The sequence below is a fragment of the Bos grunniens genome, chromosome 5 (assembly GCF_055505025.1).
Source record: "Bos grunniens cultivar Pamir isolate PY7600 chromosome 5, Bosgru_T2T1.0, whole genome shotgun sequence".
NCBI classification, from domain to species: Eukaryota; Metazoa; Chordata; class Mammalia; order Artiodactyla; family Bovidae; genus Bos; species Bos grunniens.
The window spans coordinates 69,418,642-69,436,737 of NC_141169.1; the positions used below are offsets into that span (position 1 = coordinate 69,418,642).

General features: G+C 38.9%; 1 protein-coding gene across 3 annotated transcripts in view; it reads right to left on the reverse strand.

Annotated features, from left to right (window-relative positions):
- The window catches only part of SLC41A2 (solute carrier family 41 member 2), a 142,355-nt gene that overhangs the window by 58,696 nt on the left and 65,563 nt on the right, over positions 1-18,096 (reverse strand). For all 3 annotated transcript variants that reach the window (XM_086401112.1, XM_086401111.1, XM_086401113.1), the window contains exon 4: positions 4,005-4,076. In XM_086401112.1, coding sequence (XP_086257238.1) covers positions 4,005-4,076 — 72 coding nt within the window. The remainder of the gene's footprint in view (positions 1-4,004; positions 4,077-18,096) is intronic.

Genomic DNA, 18,096 nt, shown 5'->3' on the forward strand with positions numbered 1-18,096 from the left:
GGAAAAGCCAGGCTAGCAAGTTCAGATAGTCTGGATTCTAGCCCCAGATCTTTCATTGCAGCAGATTTAGTGCGGAGCTACAAGCATCACTATGCTAGTACCAGTTGTTAAGATACTTCGGCATTCTGATCCTGGTTCAATTCAGTTCAGTTGCTCAGTCATATCCAACTCTTTGTGACCCCATGAACTGCAGCACAGCAGGCCTCCCTGTCCATCTCCAACTCCCAGAGTCCACCCAAACCCATGTCCATTGAGTCGGTGATGCCATCCAACCATCTCATCCTCTGTCGTCCCCTTCTCCTCCTGCCCTCAATCTTTCCCAGCATCAGGGTCTTTTCAAATGAGTCAGTTCTTCCCATCAGGTGGCCAAAGTATTGGAGTTTCAGCTCCAACATCAGTCCTTCCAATGAACACCCAGGACTGATCTGCTTTAGGATGGACTGGCTGGACCTCCTTGCAGTCCAAGGGACTCTCAAGAGTCTTCTCCAACACCACAGTTCAAAAGCATCAATTCTTCAATGCTCAGCTTTCTTTTTAGTCCAACCCTCATATTCATACATGACTACTGGAAAAACCATAGTCTTGACTAGACAGACCTTTGTGGACAAAGAAATGTCTGATCCTGGTTCAGTTCAGTTCAGTTCAGTTGCTCAGTCATGTCCGACTCTTCGCGACCCCATGAATTGCAGCACGCCAGGCCTCCCTGTCCATCACCAACTCCCGGAGTTCACTCAGACTCACGTCCATCGAGTCAGTGATGCCATCCAGCCATCTCATCCTCCGTCGTCCCCTTCTCGTCCTGCCCCCAATCCCTCCCAGCATCAGAGTCTTCTCCAATGAGTCAAGCTTCTCATGAGGTGGCCAAAGTACTGGAGTTTCAGCTTTAGCATCATTCCTTCTAAAGAAATCCCAGGGCTGATCTCCTTCAGAATGGACTGGTTGGATCTCCTTGCAGTCCAAGGGACTCTCAAGACTCTCCAACACCACAGTTCAAAAGCACCAATTCTTCAGTGCTCAGCCTTCTTCACAGTCCAACTCTCACATCCATACATGACCATTGGAAAAACCATAGCCTTGATTAGAGGGACCTTTGTTGACAAAGTAATGTCTCTGCTTTTTAATATGCTATCTAGGTTGGTCATAACTTTCCTTCCAGGGAGTAAGCGTCTTTTAATTTCATGGCTGCAGTCACCATCTGCAGTGATTTTGGAGCCTGTTTTCCCATCTATTTGCCATACAGTGATGGGACCAGATGCCATGATCTTCGTTTTCTGAATGTTGAGCTTTAAGCCAACTTTTTCACTCTCCACTTTCACCTTCATCAAGAGGCTTTTTAGTTTCTCTTCACTTTCTGCCATAAGGGTGGTGTCATCTGCATATCTGAGGTGATTGATATTTCTCCCGGCAATCTTGATTCCAGCTTGTGTTTCTTCCAGTCCAGTGTTTCTCATGATGTACTCTGCATATAAGTTAAATAAGCAGGGTGACAATATGGAGCCTTGACGTACTCCTTTTCCTATTTGGAACCAGTTTGTTGTTCCATGTACAGTTCTAACTGTTGCTTCCTGACCTGCAGTCCTGATCCTGGTTAGTAAATAATATATGTAAAAGCAATAAAATTAATAATTTAAATTCTAATACTGTGACTCCAAGGTTTTTCTTGTAAATAAAATGCAGAGTTTTTGTTTCTTGGAAATGAAATACAGAACTAGGGAGCCTATGGAAGACATTGTAACACACACACAGCTGAGATAAAGAAGTCCTATTGTGTAAACCTGCAAAGGAAAGACCCAATTGTACCCAAGAGAAGAGCAAACTCCAGGTTAAGGAGGAGCTGTGGAGGTTAACAGGAGGCATGGGCCTAAATAGACGTGAACACATGATACATCTATCCTGGCGAGGGAATGACTCTTCAATGAGATTGGGAACTCTAGGGTTCCCCCCCAAAAAATAAATAAATACCTACTTATTTGACAATTTATGGACAGGTTGAGATGGCCACTGTGTACAATTGTGAAGAAATTCTATGATGGTCATCTGCTTGGGATCCCATTTAATAGTCAGAAGAACACGAACGCCAGCTAATGCCAGCATGAGGTGCCTCTGTCCTTCTCATCTCTCCCCACCCATCCCCTCCATAGCCAGCCTCAAGTCAGAGGAGCTCTGCCAGCCCGCCCTACTCCCCCAGCCAGCCGTCTACTCCCTCACAAGCTGGAGCAGATAAAGCTTCAGAGACGGCACCAATGTCACCCCCACCTGACCTTATTTTCTTCTCCCCTCTGCTTTTGTCTACAGGTAACTAGGCTCCAACCAGTTGCTGCCTCACTGGCTTATACCAACTGGGTCCTGATGAGCCCGTGTGGGGTTCCCCGTTTCTCATGCATCCTTGGTGGAGTGAGACCCAGACACAGACTTCAGGCTGTGGCACTATTATGATAGGATCAGTGAAACCCCAGCCATCTCTAGCTCTCATCCTGACCAACAGTTATGGAAAGAGAGGATGGCAGGGGAAGGGCGGAGACTAAGAGTGAAAGGCAAAGTTAAAAGCGGAGATGGGGACTTCCCTGGTGGTCCAGTGGTTAAGAATCCGCCTGCCAATGCAGGGGACAGGGGCTCCATCCCTGGTCTGGGAAGGTCCCACATGCTGACGAGCGACTAAGCCCATGAGTCACGACTACTGACGTCTGCACACCTAGAGCCTGTGCTCTGCAACAAGAGAAGCCACTGCAATGCAAAGCCCGCGTACCGCAACTAGAGAGGAGCCCCTACTTGCTGTAAATAAAGAAAGCCCACACAGCAATGAGGACCCAGCACAGCCATAAATAAATAAAAATCTTTTAAAAAGGATGAGCGCTTCTTAAGAAAATAAAACAAAAGCAGAGGTGGAAAATTATTAGAATAATTTATAGTCTAACTCATATTACTCAGTAAGAGTTTACAGTATTTAAAGAATAAAATAGGATATATTTTCAAATTTTCATTTATTAGTTTATAAGTAGCCTACTGGTTGTTGGATATACTGCTTATTACTCCAGTATAGATTCCTACAGTTTCAAGCTGAAAAGGATCTTGGGTATCCCTAGTGCAACACTATGGAAATGAAGAGGAAAATGAAACATAGAAGAAAGGCTAAATTAACAAACATTATATAGCTGGTGATTGCTAGAGCTGAGACTAGATTTCAAATTTTGTTTCTAAGCCTGTGATCTTAGAAACACAGATACCTTTTAAAAGCCTATATCCCAAAACTGCCTTTCTTTCTTTGTCTTTGAACATAACATGAAATTTCTTTTCTGCAACCACGTTCTCAACATTACGTCTGAGTTGACCTAACATTAAAATTAGTTGAGCCAGACTTCTCCAACGGTCTAGTGGTTAAAACTCTGTACTTCCAATGCAGGGGGCACAGGTTTGATCCCTAGCAGGGGAACTAAGAACCCACATGCTGCACAGCGCAGCCAAATTAAAAAAAAAAAATTTTTTTTAATTAGCGAGCACTTCATAAACTCAGATTTGCTAAAGAGGTGCTGGGAGCTGCAGTCTTGTGTCTTGGGGATAGCAGCAGGTAGTGGGAGAGAAAGAGATATTCCCCTGAGATTAGAAAGACCTGTAGATGATCTATATATAATTGACAATTTAATGTGCTCATTTGTATTAACACTGATAATATTAACAAATTAAGGAAAATTCAGCTTACACATCCTATCATATAAAAATGAGTGAAGTTTAATTAGAAGATTTACTTTTAAAAAGTCAAAGAAAAATAGCATCTAAGCAATGAAGTGCTACATATTTATTTGTACACATATTAACTCAAATTCTGGCTCTATTACATATGGGAGAAAATATTTTTTATATTTACTCTATATTTTGTATGTTATACATTTTCCATATTTAGAAAAATATGATGTTTCTAGAAAAAGAAAACTTTCAGAAGTTATCCATTTATTCTATCATTTGTTCATAAATATATGTGTGTGTATACCCATATACATATCACTTACCTGTTTTAAAGCCAAGTTGCCAATTATTAGGTTCCACTTTTCAATGGGTGAATCCATCTTCCCAATGTTTACCTGTTAAAATGAATATTTTCATGTATCACTGAGTAAGCTATATGTCCTCTATTCTGCTTAAATAGCATATTAAGTATTAAAGCCAAAAACAATCCTTTAGTATATTTGATGAGCTTATACTGCATATTAACTATAGTTCTACATTCACTACAAGTCTTGCATCTCATATTTAGCTTGCCTGAGATGTTTAGAAAAAAAATTTTTTTAACTTAACTACTAGCTCAAAAGAACCAGTGGACTAGTTAGTATTGTCCACCTGCCCTCCGTTATTTTACAACTAACATCAAGCATCATCCTAATATGTTAAATTTTGTCTACTGAGACCCAACATAAATAATTACATAATTTTGAGATGCTAGCATTTAATTCCACATCATAAAACTTATGCACTGACCAAAAAACCAGATGTAAATAAATAATTCATATTACATAATTTATATCTGAGTCATAACTAAGTCAAAATTATCAATAAAAAATTTATATTGTTCACATATGAATGTTGATAATGTATCTCACTATTAAAATGTATATATCTGTTGGCTAAATGGAAGAATATTCTTCAAAAATTAATATTTTATTCACACATTCAACTGCTCTGTAAGCTAAATCATACTTTTCAACAACTTAGGATTCAAAAAACATATATCCAAACCTGATAGTTTTTCTAATGCAGTCATTTGGAAAGCAATAAGCAATCATTACTAAAATTCACTGAGCCAAGTTTCAATTATTCATTATATGGTTGGTTATTGAAGACAGATGAATGGGTAAAGTAACAGATACATAAGGGTAATTATTTATGGGTAGTTAACCATGGACAAACCATAGGTTAGCTCACTGGTTTCAAACCAACAGGTTAAGTGCCACATCAACATTCCCTGTTTCAATCTGGAAAACAGATTCTGTTCTCTAACTTCACTCTTGACTGTTGTCTCACAGTATCAAGCAAATGCACATATTAAGATTTTTCAGTGTTTTAGAATAATTATTCTTGCTCTCTTTACTTGTATTATTTGCTTCCTAAGCCCAGAAGTCTGAATTATTCATAAAACTTGTGTTTGTAGCTCTGAGTCTCTGCTCTAGTGAATAAAGTATAAGTGAAGTGAAAGTGAAGTCGCTCCGTCGTGTCCGACTCTTTGCGACCCCATGGACTGTAGCCCACCAGATTCCTCTGTCCATGGGATTTTCCAGGCAAGAGTACTGGAGTGGGTTGCCATTGCCTTCTCCTTTATAAAGTATAAGCCATGTTTAAAGAGTGGCTTATACTTTAAACACTAAACCTATGTTTAAACACTAAACCTAGCTCAGGTTTAGTGTTTAAGAAACAGGTATAAGGGAAACTCATGTTATTTGTAATAACTTTTAGAAAGATGTCTACAGGCATAGGAATCAATCTAAAATGATTCCATGAAAAAGTACAAGATGTCAAGACTTCAGAACCCCTTGATGATCAATGGAGACACATTCATTACAGTCTAGGAAAACAAAATAAGTAAACAAATAAGAAAAACTGGTTTGAGAAGCTTCATTTGTATTCTTTGCTTCCCCTCAATGGGTCTTACAGATACTAACAAGAGTATTAGAGTGATCAATGTTAACAAAAAACTTGTAAGGAAAGTCTAGCTATTACTTTCTACAAGGTAAATTTTAAAAGGAGTTAAGAAATATTTAGATGGTTATTTAAAATGGGAGAAATAAAATGGATATTTATGTGATGAAAACAAGATTTGATATTATTACACTGTGCTGTGCTGTGCTCAGTCCCTTCAGTCATATATGACTCTTGGTGATCCTATGGATTGTAGCCCACCAGGCTCCTCTGTCCATGGGACTTTTCAGGCCAGAATACTGGAGTGGATGGCCATGCTCTGCTCCAGGGGATCTTCCCAACCCAGGGATCGAACCCACGTCTTCCTGCATCTCCTGCATTGCAGGTAGATTCTTTACTGCTGAGCCACTGGAGAAGCCCCTTATTATACTACCCTCAGGTTAAATGGGCCAAAAGGGACCCCTCCCTCTAATATTAAAAGCCAAACAAGTCTTTTCTATACCCCAGTTTTAAAATATATATATTTAAGGGGCTAGAAAAATTTACCCTGAGATATATAATACTAGCAATTATTTGCGGCAACAGTTAGGCCAAAGAGCGTGACCTCCTTGGCTTAACCCCACTCTGGGGATTCCAGAACTCTTAAGTAGGTAAAATGGACAAGAAACAAAAGAAAAACTTTTAAACTCCTCCTCTAAGATCAAAGATTGTTGACTGGATCCCAGTGAAAACTAAAGTTAAGGGTGGACTTCCCAGGTGGCGATAGTGATATAATCCACTTGCCAATACAATAAGAGACTTGATCCTTGGGATGGGAAGATACTCTGGAGTAGGAAATGGCACCCTACTCCAGTATTCTTCCATACACAGAGGAGCCTGGTGGGCTACAGTCCATGTAGCTGCTAAGACATGACTGAGCAACTGAGCACAGGAAAAGATCAGGAGGTGAGAGTTCTCACACTGGTCAGAATGGCCATCACTAAAAAGTCAACCAATAACAAATGCTGGAGAGGGTGTGGAGAAAAGGGAACCCTCTTACACTGTTGGTAAGAATGTAAGTTGGTACAGTCACTATGGAGAATAGGATGGAGGTACCTCAAAAAACTAAATATGATTACCATATGATCTAGCAATCCCATTCCTGAGCATATATCCAGGAAAAATTATAATTTGAAAAGATACATGCACCATTATGTTTATAGCAGCACTATTTACAATAGCCAAGACAGGAAAACAATCTAAATATATGTCTATTGACAGTTGAATGGATAAAGATCTAACCGAACACTACTTAGCCATGAAAAAGAATGAACTAATGCCATCTGCAGCAACATGGATGCAACTAGAGATTATCCTAAGTGAAGTAAGTCAGACAGAGATAGATAAATACTATAATATCACTTATATGTTGAATCTAAAATATAATAGAAATGAACATATCTACGAAACAGAGACTCATAGACCTAGAAAACAGACTTGCAGTTGCCAAGGGGAAAGGAGTACAGGGTGGGGGATGGATTTGGAGATTGGAACTAATAGGTACAAACTATTACATACAGAATGGATAAACAACGAGAACTATATTCAATATCCTATAATAAGCCATAATGGAAGAGAATATGAATAAACAATGAGAAAAATTATGATTCTATTTATATGAAATTCTAAAAAAGTAACTGAAAGAGCAGAGATTACTTGAGGTCAGAGGGATTACCTGGCAGCTGAATTAACAGCAAAAGTGCATCAGGGTGAGAAAAATGTTCTGTACCTTGTTGATGGTGATAGATACACATTTAATATATTTGTCAAACTCATCAAATTATACAGTTAATATGTACATATATTATTAAATGTAAACTATACTTCAATGAATTTAACTTTTATAAAGATAATTTCATACAACAGCAATTGCTTTTATGCTCTTCAATAACATTTATATTCCCACTACCTGGTTTGGTCAAGTATTAAAACTTTTACCATATGTAGTATACGAATATATCACACATATGTTTAACAAAAAAGATCTTAATGACTCAGATAACCACGATGGTGTGATCACTCACCTAGAGTCAGACATCCTAGAATGTGAAGTCAAGTGGGCATTAGGAAGCATCACTATGAGCAAAGCTACTGGAGGTGATGGAATTCCAGCTGAGTTATTTCAAATCCTAAAAGATGATGCTGTGAAAGTGTTGCACTCAATATACCAGCAAATTTGGAAAACTCAGCAGTGGCCACAGGACTGGAAAAGGTCAGCTTTCATTCCAATCCCAAAGAAAGGCAATGCCAAAGAATGTTCAAACCACACAACTGCACTCATTTCACGTGCTAGCAAAGTAATGCTCAAAATTCTCCAAGCCAGGAGTCAATAGTAGGTGAACCAAGAACTTCCAGATATTCAAGCTGGATTTAGAAAAGGCACAGGAACCAGAGCTCAAATTGCCAACATCTGTTGGATCATGGAAATAGCAAGAGAATTCCAGAAAAATAGCGACTTCTGCCTCATTGACTACACTAAAGCCTTTGACTATGTGGAGCACAAACTGTGGAAAACTGTGGAAAATTCTTAAAGAGACAGGAATACCAGACCATCTCACCTGCCTCCTGAGAAACCTGCATTAAGGTCAAGAAGGAACAATTAGAAATTGACATGAAACAATGGACTGCTTCCAAACTGGGAAAGGAGTATATCAAGGCTGTATATTGTCACCCTGCTTAATTAACTTATATGGAGAATACATTATGCGGAATGCCAGGCTGGATGAAGCACAAGCTGGAACCAAGATTGCTGGGAGAAATATCAATAACTTCAGATATGCTGAAGACCCCATACTAATGGCAGAAAGCAAAGAGGAACTAAAGAGCCTCTTGATGAAGGTGAAAGAGGAGAGTGAAAAAGCTGGTTTGAAACTCAACATTCCAAAAAACAAAGATCATGGCATCTGGTCTCATCATCCCATGGCAAATAGATGGGGAAACAATGAAAACAGTGACAGATTTTATTTCTTGGGCTCCAAAATCACTGCAGATGGTGACTGCAGCCATGAAATTAAAAGACGCTTGCTCCTTGGAAGAAAAGCTATGACAAACCTAGACAGCATATTAAAAAGCAGGGATATTACTTTGCCAAGAAAGGTCTGTCTAGTCAAAGCTATGGTTTTCCCAGTAGTCATGTATGGATGTGAGTTGCATCACAAAGAAGGCTGAGCACCAAAGAATTGATGCTTCTGAACTGTGGTGTTAGAGAAGACTCTTGAGAATCCTGTGGACTGTAAGATCAAACCAGTCAATCCTAAAGGAAATCAACTTTGAATATTCATTGGAAGGACTGATGCTGAAGCTGAAACTCCAATACTTTGGCCACCTGATGCAAAGAACTGACTCACTGGAAAAGACCCTGATGCTGGGAAAGATTGAAGGCGGGAGAGAAGGGGATGACAGAGGACGAGATGGATGGATGGCCTCATCGACTTAAGGGACATGAGTTTGAGCAAGCTCTGGGAGATGGTGAAGGACAGGGAAGCCTGGCATGCTTCAGTTCACGGGGTCGCAAAGAGTCAGACATGACTGAGCAACTGAACAACAATGACAACAACAATGTTCAACATCATTATACAGTCAGATATCCAAGACTCAATTTATGATGTCTTCAACCTTTTCCTCTTATTTTTTCCGACTGAATAATTTCTACTGATTTATCTTCAAGTTCATGAATTCTTTCTTCTGCTCTCACCAATCTGATACATTCACTCATTAAGACACATTTGTTTAATTCTTTGAACATTTTTTCCTTTACTTCTTTGAACACATTTATATTAGCTGCTTTGGAAGATTTTGTTAAACTCGACATCTGGGCCCACTTTGAGTCACTTCCTGTTGACTGAATATGAATCACACTTTTGGGTTTGGTTTCTTTCCACTAGTGATTTCAGTCAAAAACTAGACATTATAATAATGTGTTATAATAACTCTGGATAATGTTATGTTCTGCTGAGGGTAACTGGATTTTCCTTCTAATAGGCAGTTAATTGGTCTAGACTCAAACTGCAAACCACTGTCTCTCCCACAAGGTGCAGCAGTTCATATCTCTGCTTGGTTCTTCCAGCTACCAAATACTGCTTTTCAGCTCAGCTTTTGGGGAGGATCTCTCCTCACCTATGTAGTTTAATGGTCAGCCAAAGATTTGGACAGAATTAATGCTCAGATTTTGGGGCTTATCCTCTTTGCAGTTCTCTTGCTGCTGGGATTTCCCCATAAATTTCTACCTGCTCTGTCAGCTTCAAGCTCTGTTATCTGATAATTCATGCCACCAAAACTTCAATTTTCTGCCACTATGGGTATGCATAATAACAGAAGGCACTTAGTCAAAAAACGCAAAAACTCAAATTGTAGCCAGTGTATTTGTCTTTCAAGTATAGGATGCTTCACATTTTTGCCTACTTTTGTTCTTTTTTTTCTTTTGCCAGACTCCTTGAACTTTGTCACCTCAAGTTGGGAAGACTATGGGTTTTCTACCACATGAGATTGGGGAATTCCATTAAGAAAAAGAAGCCACAAATTTTGCCATTCTTACCCACTGCAGTTATGGTCTCTTAAGGGAGATACCAAGGGAACATTGCATGCAAAGATGGGCTCAATAAATGACAGAAATGGTAGGGACCTAACAGAAGCAGAAGATACTAAGAAGAGGTGGCAAGAATACACAGAAGAAAGAACTGTACAAAAAAGATCTTCATGACCCAGATAATCACAAAGGTGTGATCACTCACACTTACCTAGAGCCAGACATCCTGGAATGTGAAGTCAAGTGGGCCTTAGGAAGCATCACTACGAACAAAGCTAGTGGAGGTGATGAAATTCCAGTTGAGCTATTTCAAATTTTAAAAGATGATACTGTGAAAGTGCTGCACTCAATATGTCAGCAAATTTGGAAAACTCAGCACTGGCCACAGGACTGGAAAAGGTCAATTTTCATTCCAATCCCAAAGAAAGGTAATGCCAAAGAATGCTCGACAACCGCACAATTGCACTTATCTCACATGCTAGTAAAGAAATGCTCAAATTTCTCCAAGCCAGGCTTCAGCAATACGTGAACCATGAACTTCCAGATGTTCAAGCTAGTTTTAGAAAAGGCAGAGGAATCAGAGATCAAATTGCCAACATCCACTGGATCATTGAAAGAGCAAGAGAGTTCCAGAAAAACATCTATTTCTGCTTTATTGACTATGCCAAAGCCTTTGACTGTGTGGATCACAATAAACTGTGGGAAATTCTAAAAGAGATCAGAATACCAGAGCACCCGACCTGCCTCTTGAGAAACATGTATGCAGGTCAGGAAGCAACAGTTAGAACTGGATATGGAACAACAGATTGGTTCCAAATAGGAAAAGGAGTACATCAAGGCTGCATATTGTCACCCTGATTATTTAACTTATATGCAGAGTACATCATGAGAAGCTGTGGGCTGGAGGAAGCACAAGCTAGAATCAAAATTGTGGGGAGAAATATCAATAACCTCAGATATGCAGATGACACCATTCTTATGGCAGAAAGTGAAGAAGAACTAAAGAGCTTCTTAATGAAAGTGAAAGAAGAGAGTGAAAAAGTCGGCTTAAAGCTCAACATTTAGAAAACGAAGATCATGGCATCCGGTCCCATCACTTCATGGCAAATAGATGGGGAAACAGCGGAACGGTGGCTGACTTTATTATTATGGGCTCCAAAATCACTGCAGATGGTGATTGCAGCCATGAAATTAAAAGACGGTTGCTCCTTGGAAGGAAAGTTATGACCAACCTAGACAGCATATTAAAAAGCAGAGACATTACTTTGCTAACAAAGGTCCTTCTAGTCGAGGCTATGGTTTTTCCAGTGGTCATGTATGGATGTGAGAGTTGGACTATAAAGAAAGCTGAGCGCCAAAGAATTGATGCTTTTGAACTGTGGTGTTGGAGAAGACTCTTGAGAGTCCCTTGGACTGCAAGGAGATCCAGCCAGTCCATCCTAAAGGAGATTAGTCCTGGGTGTTCATTGGAGGGACTGATATTGAAGCTGAAACTCCGATACTTTGGCCACCTGATGCAGAGAGCTGACTCATTTGAAAAGACCCTGATGCTGGGATAGATTGAGGGCAGGAGGAGAAGAGGACGACAGAGGATAAGATCGTTGGATGGCATCACCGACACAATGGACATGGGTTTGGGTGGACTCCGGGAGTTGGTGTTGGACAGGGAGGCCTGGCGTGCTGTGGTTCATGAGGTTGCAAAGAGTTGGACACGACTGAGCAACTGAACTGAAGGGTAAACTCTAGTTTCTAGTTGGTTTTGTAGGCTTTCAATAATCTACAAATAATCTATTATCCTGATTTTATAACTGTTATTCTCTGAGAAGGTTCACAACTGAATTGGGAACACTATTACAATGTTACATGCTTGAAATATTTAATAATAAAACTTAATATGCTAAAATACACACACACCCTAATATCTTTCTGAATTGTCAGGGGTGAAGCATATGCTTATAATCCTGATTGTGATGATGGTTTCACAGGTACATACTATGTATTGAAACTCATCAAACTGAAGACTGAATTTGTCTGGTTTCTTGTAGATTGATTATACCTCAAAAAAGCTATAAAGAAGAGGAGAGAGCTTAAAAATCTAGTTGATTAAAACAGTTCTTGATTAAACTTAAGCAGTTCCACTCCACAAAATTATGACTATGGGTTAGTAGTTATAACTTAAGAAATATATCTTAAAATTAAGATTAATAATAGGAATTTGCACTCTTAATTGTATCTAACAGTGAGGGTAAGACAATAACATAAAATTTAGAATTATGCCAAATTTAGGAAAAAATACTGAGACTGTAACAGTACCTACATTATGTCAGAGTTATTAATGTCATTATTGGGGACTTTCTTTTTTTAATTTAGAAGTTTTACAGTTTGAATGGAAAGTCTAATGTAAAATTATTATGGAAAGAGGTTTTTTCCAACTTTATATGCCTCCACTGGAATGTAAGCTCAAAGAAGGCAGGAACATTTTCCAGTTTGTTTATTACAGATTCCCTAGCACACGGACCACCATTTGGCATATAGAAAAGGCTCAAAAATATTTTTTCAATTAATGAATTTAAAAGGTAGAATTTTTCAACATAACTTCAGAGAACCAAGGTTTGAGGCAACAAAAATAGCAATTTGCTCCCAGAAAATAGTTTTAAAAGCTTAAAAAAAAAATCCTACTATCATTGCTGCTGCTAAGTCGCTTCAGTCATGTCCGACTCTGTGCAACCCCAGAGAGAGCAGCCCCGTCCCTGGGATTCTCCAGGCAAAAACACTGGAGTGGGTTGCCATTGCCTCCTCCAATGCATGAAAGTGAAAAGTAAAAGTGAAGTCGCTCAGTCGTGTCCAACTCCTAGCGACCCCATGGACTGCAGCCTACCAGGGTCCTCCGTCCATAGGATTTGCCAGGCAAGAGTACTGGAGTGGGTTGCCATTGCTTTCTCCGCCTACTATCATTAGGACAGTGAATATCATTCCTGACTCTTTAGCATTCAGAAGCAGAAAATTTTAGACCTCAGATAACAGAACTTAAACTCAGCAATTTATAGAACCACTGTATTTGGTTTATTTTTCAATTATAGACTACTGCTATATATTTATAAGAATATCTACTCTAACATATATCTACTGTTGAAAAGATAAAAATCTAGGAAAAAATTTTCAAGTTAATCATTATACCTTTAGAGATAAATTTTGACTAAAGTAAGGAGGGTGAGATAAAGTCAATTTGGATTCACTGTTATGAAATCTCCCTTGTTGAAACAGGAAATCTATTTTATTGGAATATCTTTTTTATCTGTGAACATTGAATCTTTAGCTTTATAAAACAACAAATTTTATATACAACTGACCTTTGACAGATGGGGTGAGCAGGCTATATCTGATATCTCGTGTTTTAAATTCTCTATCTTTATAGGCCTTTCTTAAAATCCTATAAGTTCATTTAACCTATTTCTATTGCAGACAATCATAAAAATGAGAAAAGACTACTTCATGGAGCAAAAGATTAAAGTAATCATAGACTAGCCTTCTACAGCTATAATGATTTTTACTCCTACTTTCACAAATGAAAATAAATAGATCATCGAAAAATTAGAAAATGTATAGAAGAATTATATTTTGACCATAGATGGAAGAGGTGACTTTCAAATAGTGCTTGTTTAAAGTTAAAAAAAATTACATTCGTCCAACCTTCTTCCTGGAACCAGGGAGTACAGTCAGCAGTCTGCTACAGCATCCCAATTATAAACAGGCAACCAAATTAAGGTGGTGGCAGGTCGGGCATAAGAGAAAATGATGAGGATTTCATAGGTGGAACTGACAGACTAGTCAATAACTAGATAGAGGGAGGGTAAGTGATTGTAACGAAAATAAACTGACAAGGCAGACAGAAAGCTGTCTTACTTGTTAGGTAAGAGAAGACGAGTTTAGCTTTGAAACTACACTGCAGTGAGTGGTGCAGATAGTTGAAAATTTCAGCCTGGGAGTCAGCAGAGACTGGAGATGCAAATCTGAGAATCAGGATGTGTTAGCGGTGGTGGACTACAATTATTGATGGAGAACATGGAAGACAAGGCACTGAAACTTCAAGAAAATCTCACATGCAGAGAATGAGCAAAGAAGAAGTAAGAAGCGGTGAAAGAGGTGAGAGGGTAGCACAGTGTGGGGTCTCAAAATCAAGAGTAATAAAAATTTCAGGTAGGCTGTTTCAGAACAGTCGGTGAAGAGTCTCTAGAAGGTGAGGCTTTGGGGGTTTTGTTGTTAAGAAGTGATTAACTTAGAATTGCTTTAACAGCAAATAGGGCTTCCCTGGTGACTCAGATGGTAAAACAATCCGCCTGCAATGCAGGAGACCCAGGTTCGATCCCTGGGTTGGGAAGATCCCCTGGAGAAGACCATGGCAACCCACTCCAGTATTCTTGCCTGAAGAATTCCATGGACAGAGGAGCCTGGTGGGCTATAGTCCATGGGGTCACAAAGAGTCAGACACAACTGAGGAACTAACACACACACACAGAGCTTTGGAGCTGGACTACAAGTTGATAAAGATTCTCCAGTACTCTACCAGAATGGCAGTATTCTACCTAGAAAACCTGAAGTCAGATTCTCTAAGCAATTAAAATATCACAAGCTAGATGAATATCTTCTAGTTATGTCAGCCATGTCATCTAAGCTTGATGCCACAAGTGACTACTTTTCCCTCTTCTAACTTGGCTATTCTTAACCCTCTCAAATTTAGAGAATATTTCAACTCTTTAATTTAGTTAATCCATCAGCCAATTCTGTCAACTCCCCCTAGAAAATGAGTTTTGGACTCCAACTATGTCTCACTACATCCTCTGCTTGCACCCACCCTGATCCAAGCCAACCTCATTTCTAGTCTGCAGTACTATTGCAATGGACTCTCAACTTGTCTCCCTGCTTTAATTCTTGGCTTCCTACTGCTCTGTTGCAACACAACAGTCAAAATAATCTCTTAAAAATACCTGTCAGATCACACCACTCAACTGCTTAAAATCTTCCAAAGGCTTCCCATTCACACAATAGCCAAAGTCCCCACAGTGACCCACCAGGTGATCTCGCATCCTGTGATTTCCCCCTTCTCTCACTTGGTCCCAACCCTATCGGCCTCCACGCCACTCATTTAACAGGGTGGTTCTCAAACTCCGATGTGTATCACAATCATCTGGAAAGACTGTTCAAATACAGATGGTAAGCCACACCCCAGAATTTCTGACTCAGTAGCTTTGGAGTGGGGCTGAGAACTTGCTATTCTAACAAGATGCTAACACTAATGTTCTGAAGACCGCATTTTGAGAACTACTGATCCAACAGTGGCCCTGCCTCGGGCCCTGGGACATGTCATCTTACCTCTAATAGCCTCAAAAAATAAAACTAAACAAATTAGTAGATGGAAAAGTAGTAATTCATGACATCAAACTTTAATAACATGGTTTATTCATCTCTTTATGCTATTTTAATTGCTTAGAGAACTGAATAATTTCTTTAGTTTATGACTCAGATATCTTATAATCAGTGACACAATTCTTGACCTATGGAAGACAGCAACTCCACCCCAATCTTTCCAATGAAAGGCCCAGCTAAATGACCCTGCAGTAACGACCTTGTGCTGAGCTTCTATCAGCTTTGGAGTTCTCCTGTCTTAAATATGAACAGAAAAATAAATATAACTAGACATATGATAAAACGTTCTAATATAAAATATAGTCACAACAAATAAAGTTCAAATAAAAAGACGAAATTCAGCTTTAATGGTAATGGGTGTATGTGTGCTAAGTCGCTTCACTTAGTCGTGTCCGACTCTTCGTGACACCATGGGCTGCAGCCTGCCAGGCTCCTCTGTCCATGGGACTCTCCAGGCAAGAATACTGGAGTGGGTTGCCATGCCCTCCTTCAGGGGATCTTCCTCACCCAGGCATCAAACCCACGTCTCTTATGTCTCGTACATTGGCAGGTGGGTTCTTTACCACTAGCACCACCTGGGAAGCCCCTTAATGGTAATACATGATCAAATTAAACAATTTAACTTGCAGCATATTCTTTTTTAATCAGATTCCCTACAGCATGGCCTATTTTAAAGTGGATTGGTATGTTTAATCTATTATTTGAATCTAAACAAATGCTGGGTAATGCTCAATAATGTCACTTTTAGAAACATATTTTTTGTGGTAAGTTAGTCAAAATTTCAATTTTCCTGGCAAACTTATCAAGCTGCTTAAATGTTTGTATGCCTAACTATATTCATCAGAACGAAGTTCATTTTCTAGCAAAATGAAAGTAAAACCATCTTTTAACTCTCATTCTAATAACTTTCTTTTCCCTTAAATGTTGACACTCTTGTTTTTCAAGAACTCTTCTTTATTCACATCTCCTGCCAAAAACCCTTTTGGAATGAGTTCTATCTAGGTAACCTACCAGCTCTTAAGACAGTTACAAGTGTGGATCACTGGGAAAAGATGGAAGATTAAACACATGTAATTTCACTAACTTGGAAAACTACATAACTAGTAAAACTACATAAACATACTGTTGTTTTTTAAGACAAAAGTTCAAGATATAGTAGCTTTTAAACACATGCCACACATTCCAGTTGGATGCCAAATGTTAAAAAACAATATTCAGCTGACAGCAATGTCACCATTACACGATGAACTTCTGGAATATTAGAACAAATGTGAAATTTAATGAAATTTTAAAAATCTTATTGCTGCTGTTGTTGTTTAGTCACTCAGCTGTGTCCTACTCTTTTGCACCCCATGGACTGTAGCCCATCAGACTCCTCTGTCCATGGGATTTCCAGGCAAGAATACTGGAGTGGGTTGCCATTTCCTTCTCCAGAGGATCTTCCCAGCCCAGAGACTGAACCTGTGTCTCTTACACTGCAGGCAGATTCTTTACCACTGAGCCACCAACTGGGGAGCCCAAAAATCTTATTTTATTTCTAAATTTTTTAGAAATAATTTCTTAGCACTGAGGGCTGCTAGACTGATCTTGTGGCCATTATACTTCATAGCTGTAATACTATGCAGATGCCCACTTTCAAATGAAGTCATTAGAGAATCAACATTTGTTTTTGGCTAGTTTTGCCAGTCTAGATACTGCTGAGAATGATGGTGTTATCAAATTATTAGGCTTTCTCTCCTAAACAGGAAAAGAAATATAATTGATAAAGGACTTCTATACTCTTTAATTTCCAGGTTTGATGTTTTGGTTAATAGTAATGATGCATTTTCATTGAAATAATTCATAAACTGAAATTTTGTATATTGCTTCATGATGATGCTTTCTAAATATTTTCAGAGTCAAAGGAATGTTGCCTTAACACATTTTTAAATTTTAATATTTTACACATACTTACTGCTTCACATGATCACTTGAGAAAAATCTGCGTTTAAATTTTGGATCTTTTCAAAGTGTAACAATGGAGTGATGTGTCTGGCTTCCAAGACATCAAAAAAGTAATGAAATTTCATTGGTATCTCAGCTTTTATTGAATTCATGACACTTTTAGTCCCTTCTCAAGAGTAGGACAGTAGGATAGAGATCATGTAAGAATAATTTGTATACTCAAGGTGCATCCATTTGGGTACTTAAGATGTTTCCAATAAAAGAACTGCTTTTCTGTAAGCAATCACTGATTATTAGTAAGTCCTGAGACTGTTGCCTTCAGTGTGTACTAGTAAGGCTATTTTATCCAAGCAATCCTTCTTAATATATAACTTTCCCCCCTTGTTTTTATATCTTACTAAAGTATATCACAAGGCAGCTTTGAAATCCCTTCTATGTCATGTAATTTTCCTTAGGCCAGAAGTTTTGAATCTGTAAGAGGGACTCCAGCTTTGAGAACCATAGCTTAGAAGGCCCCACTTTGGTCCTCCATTAGCCGT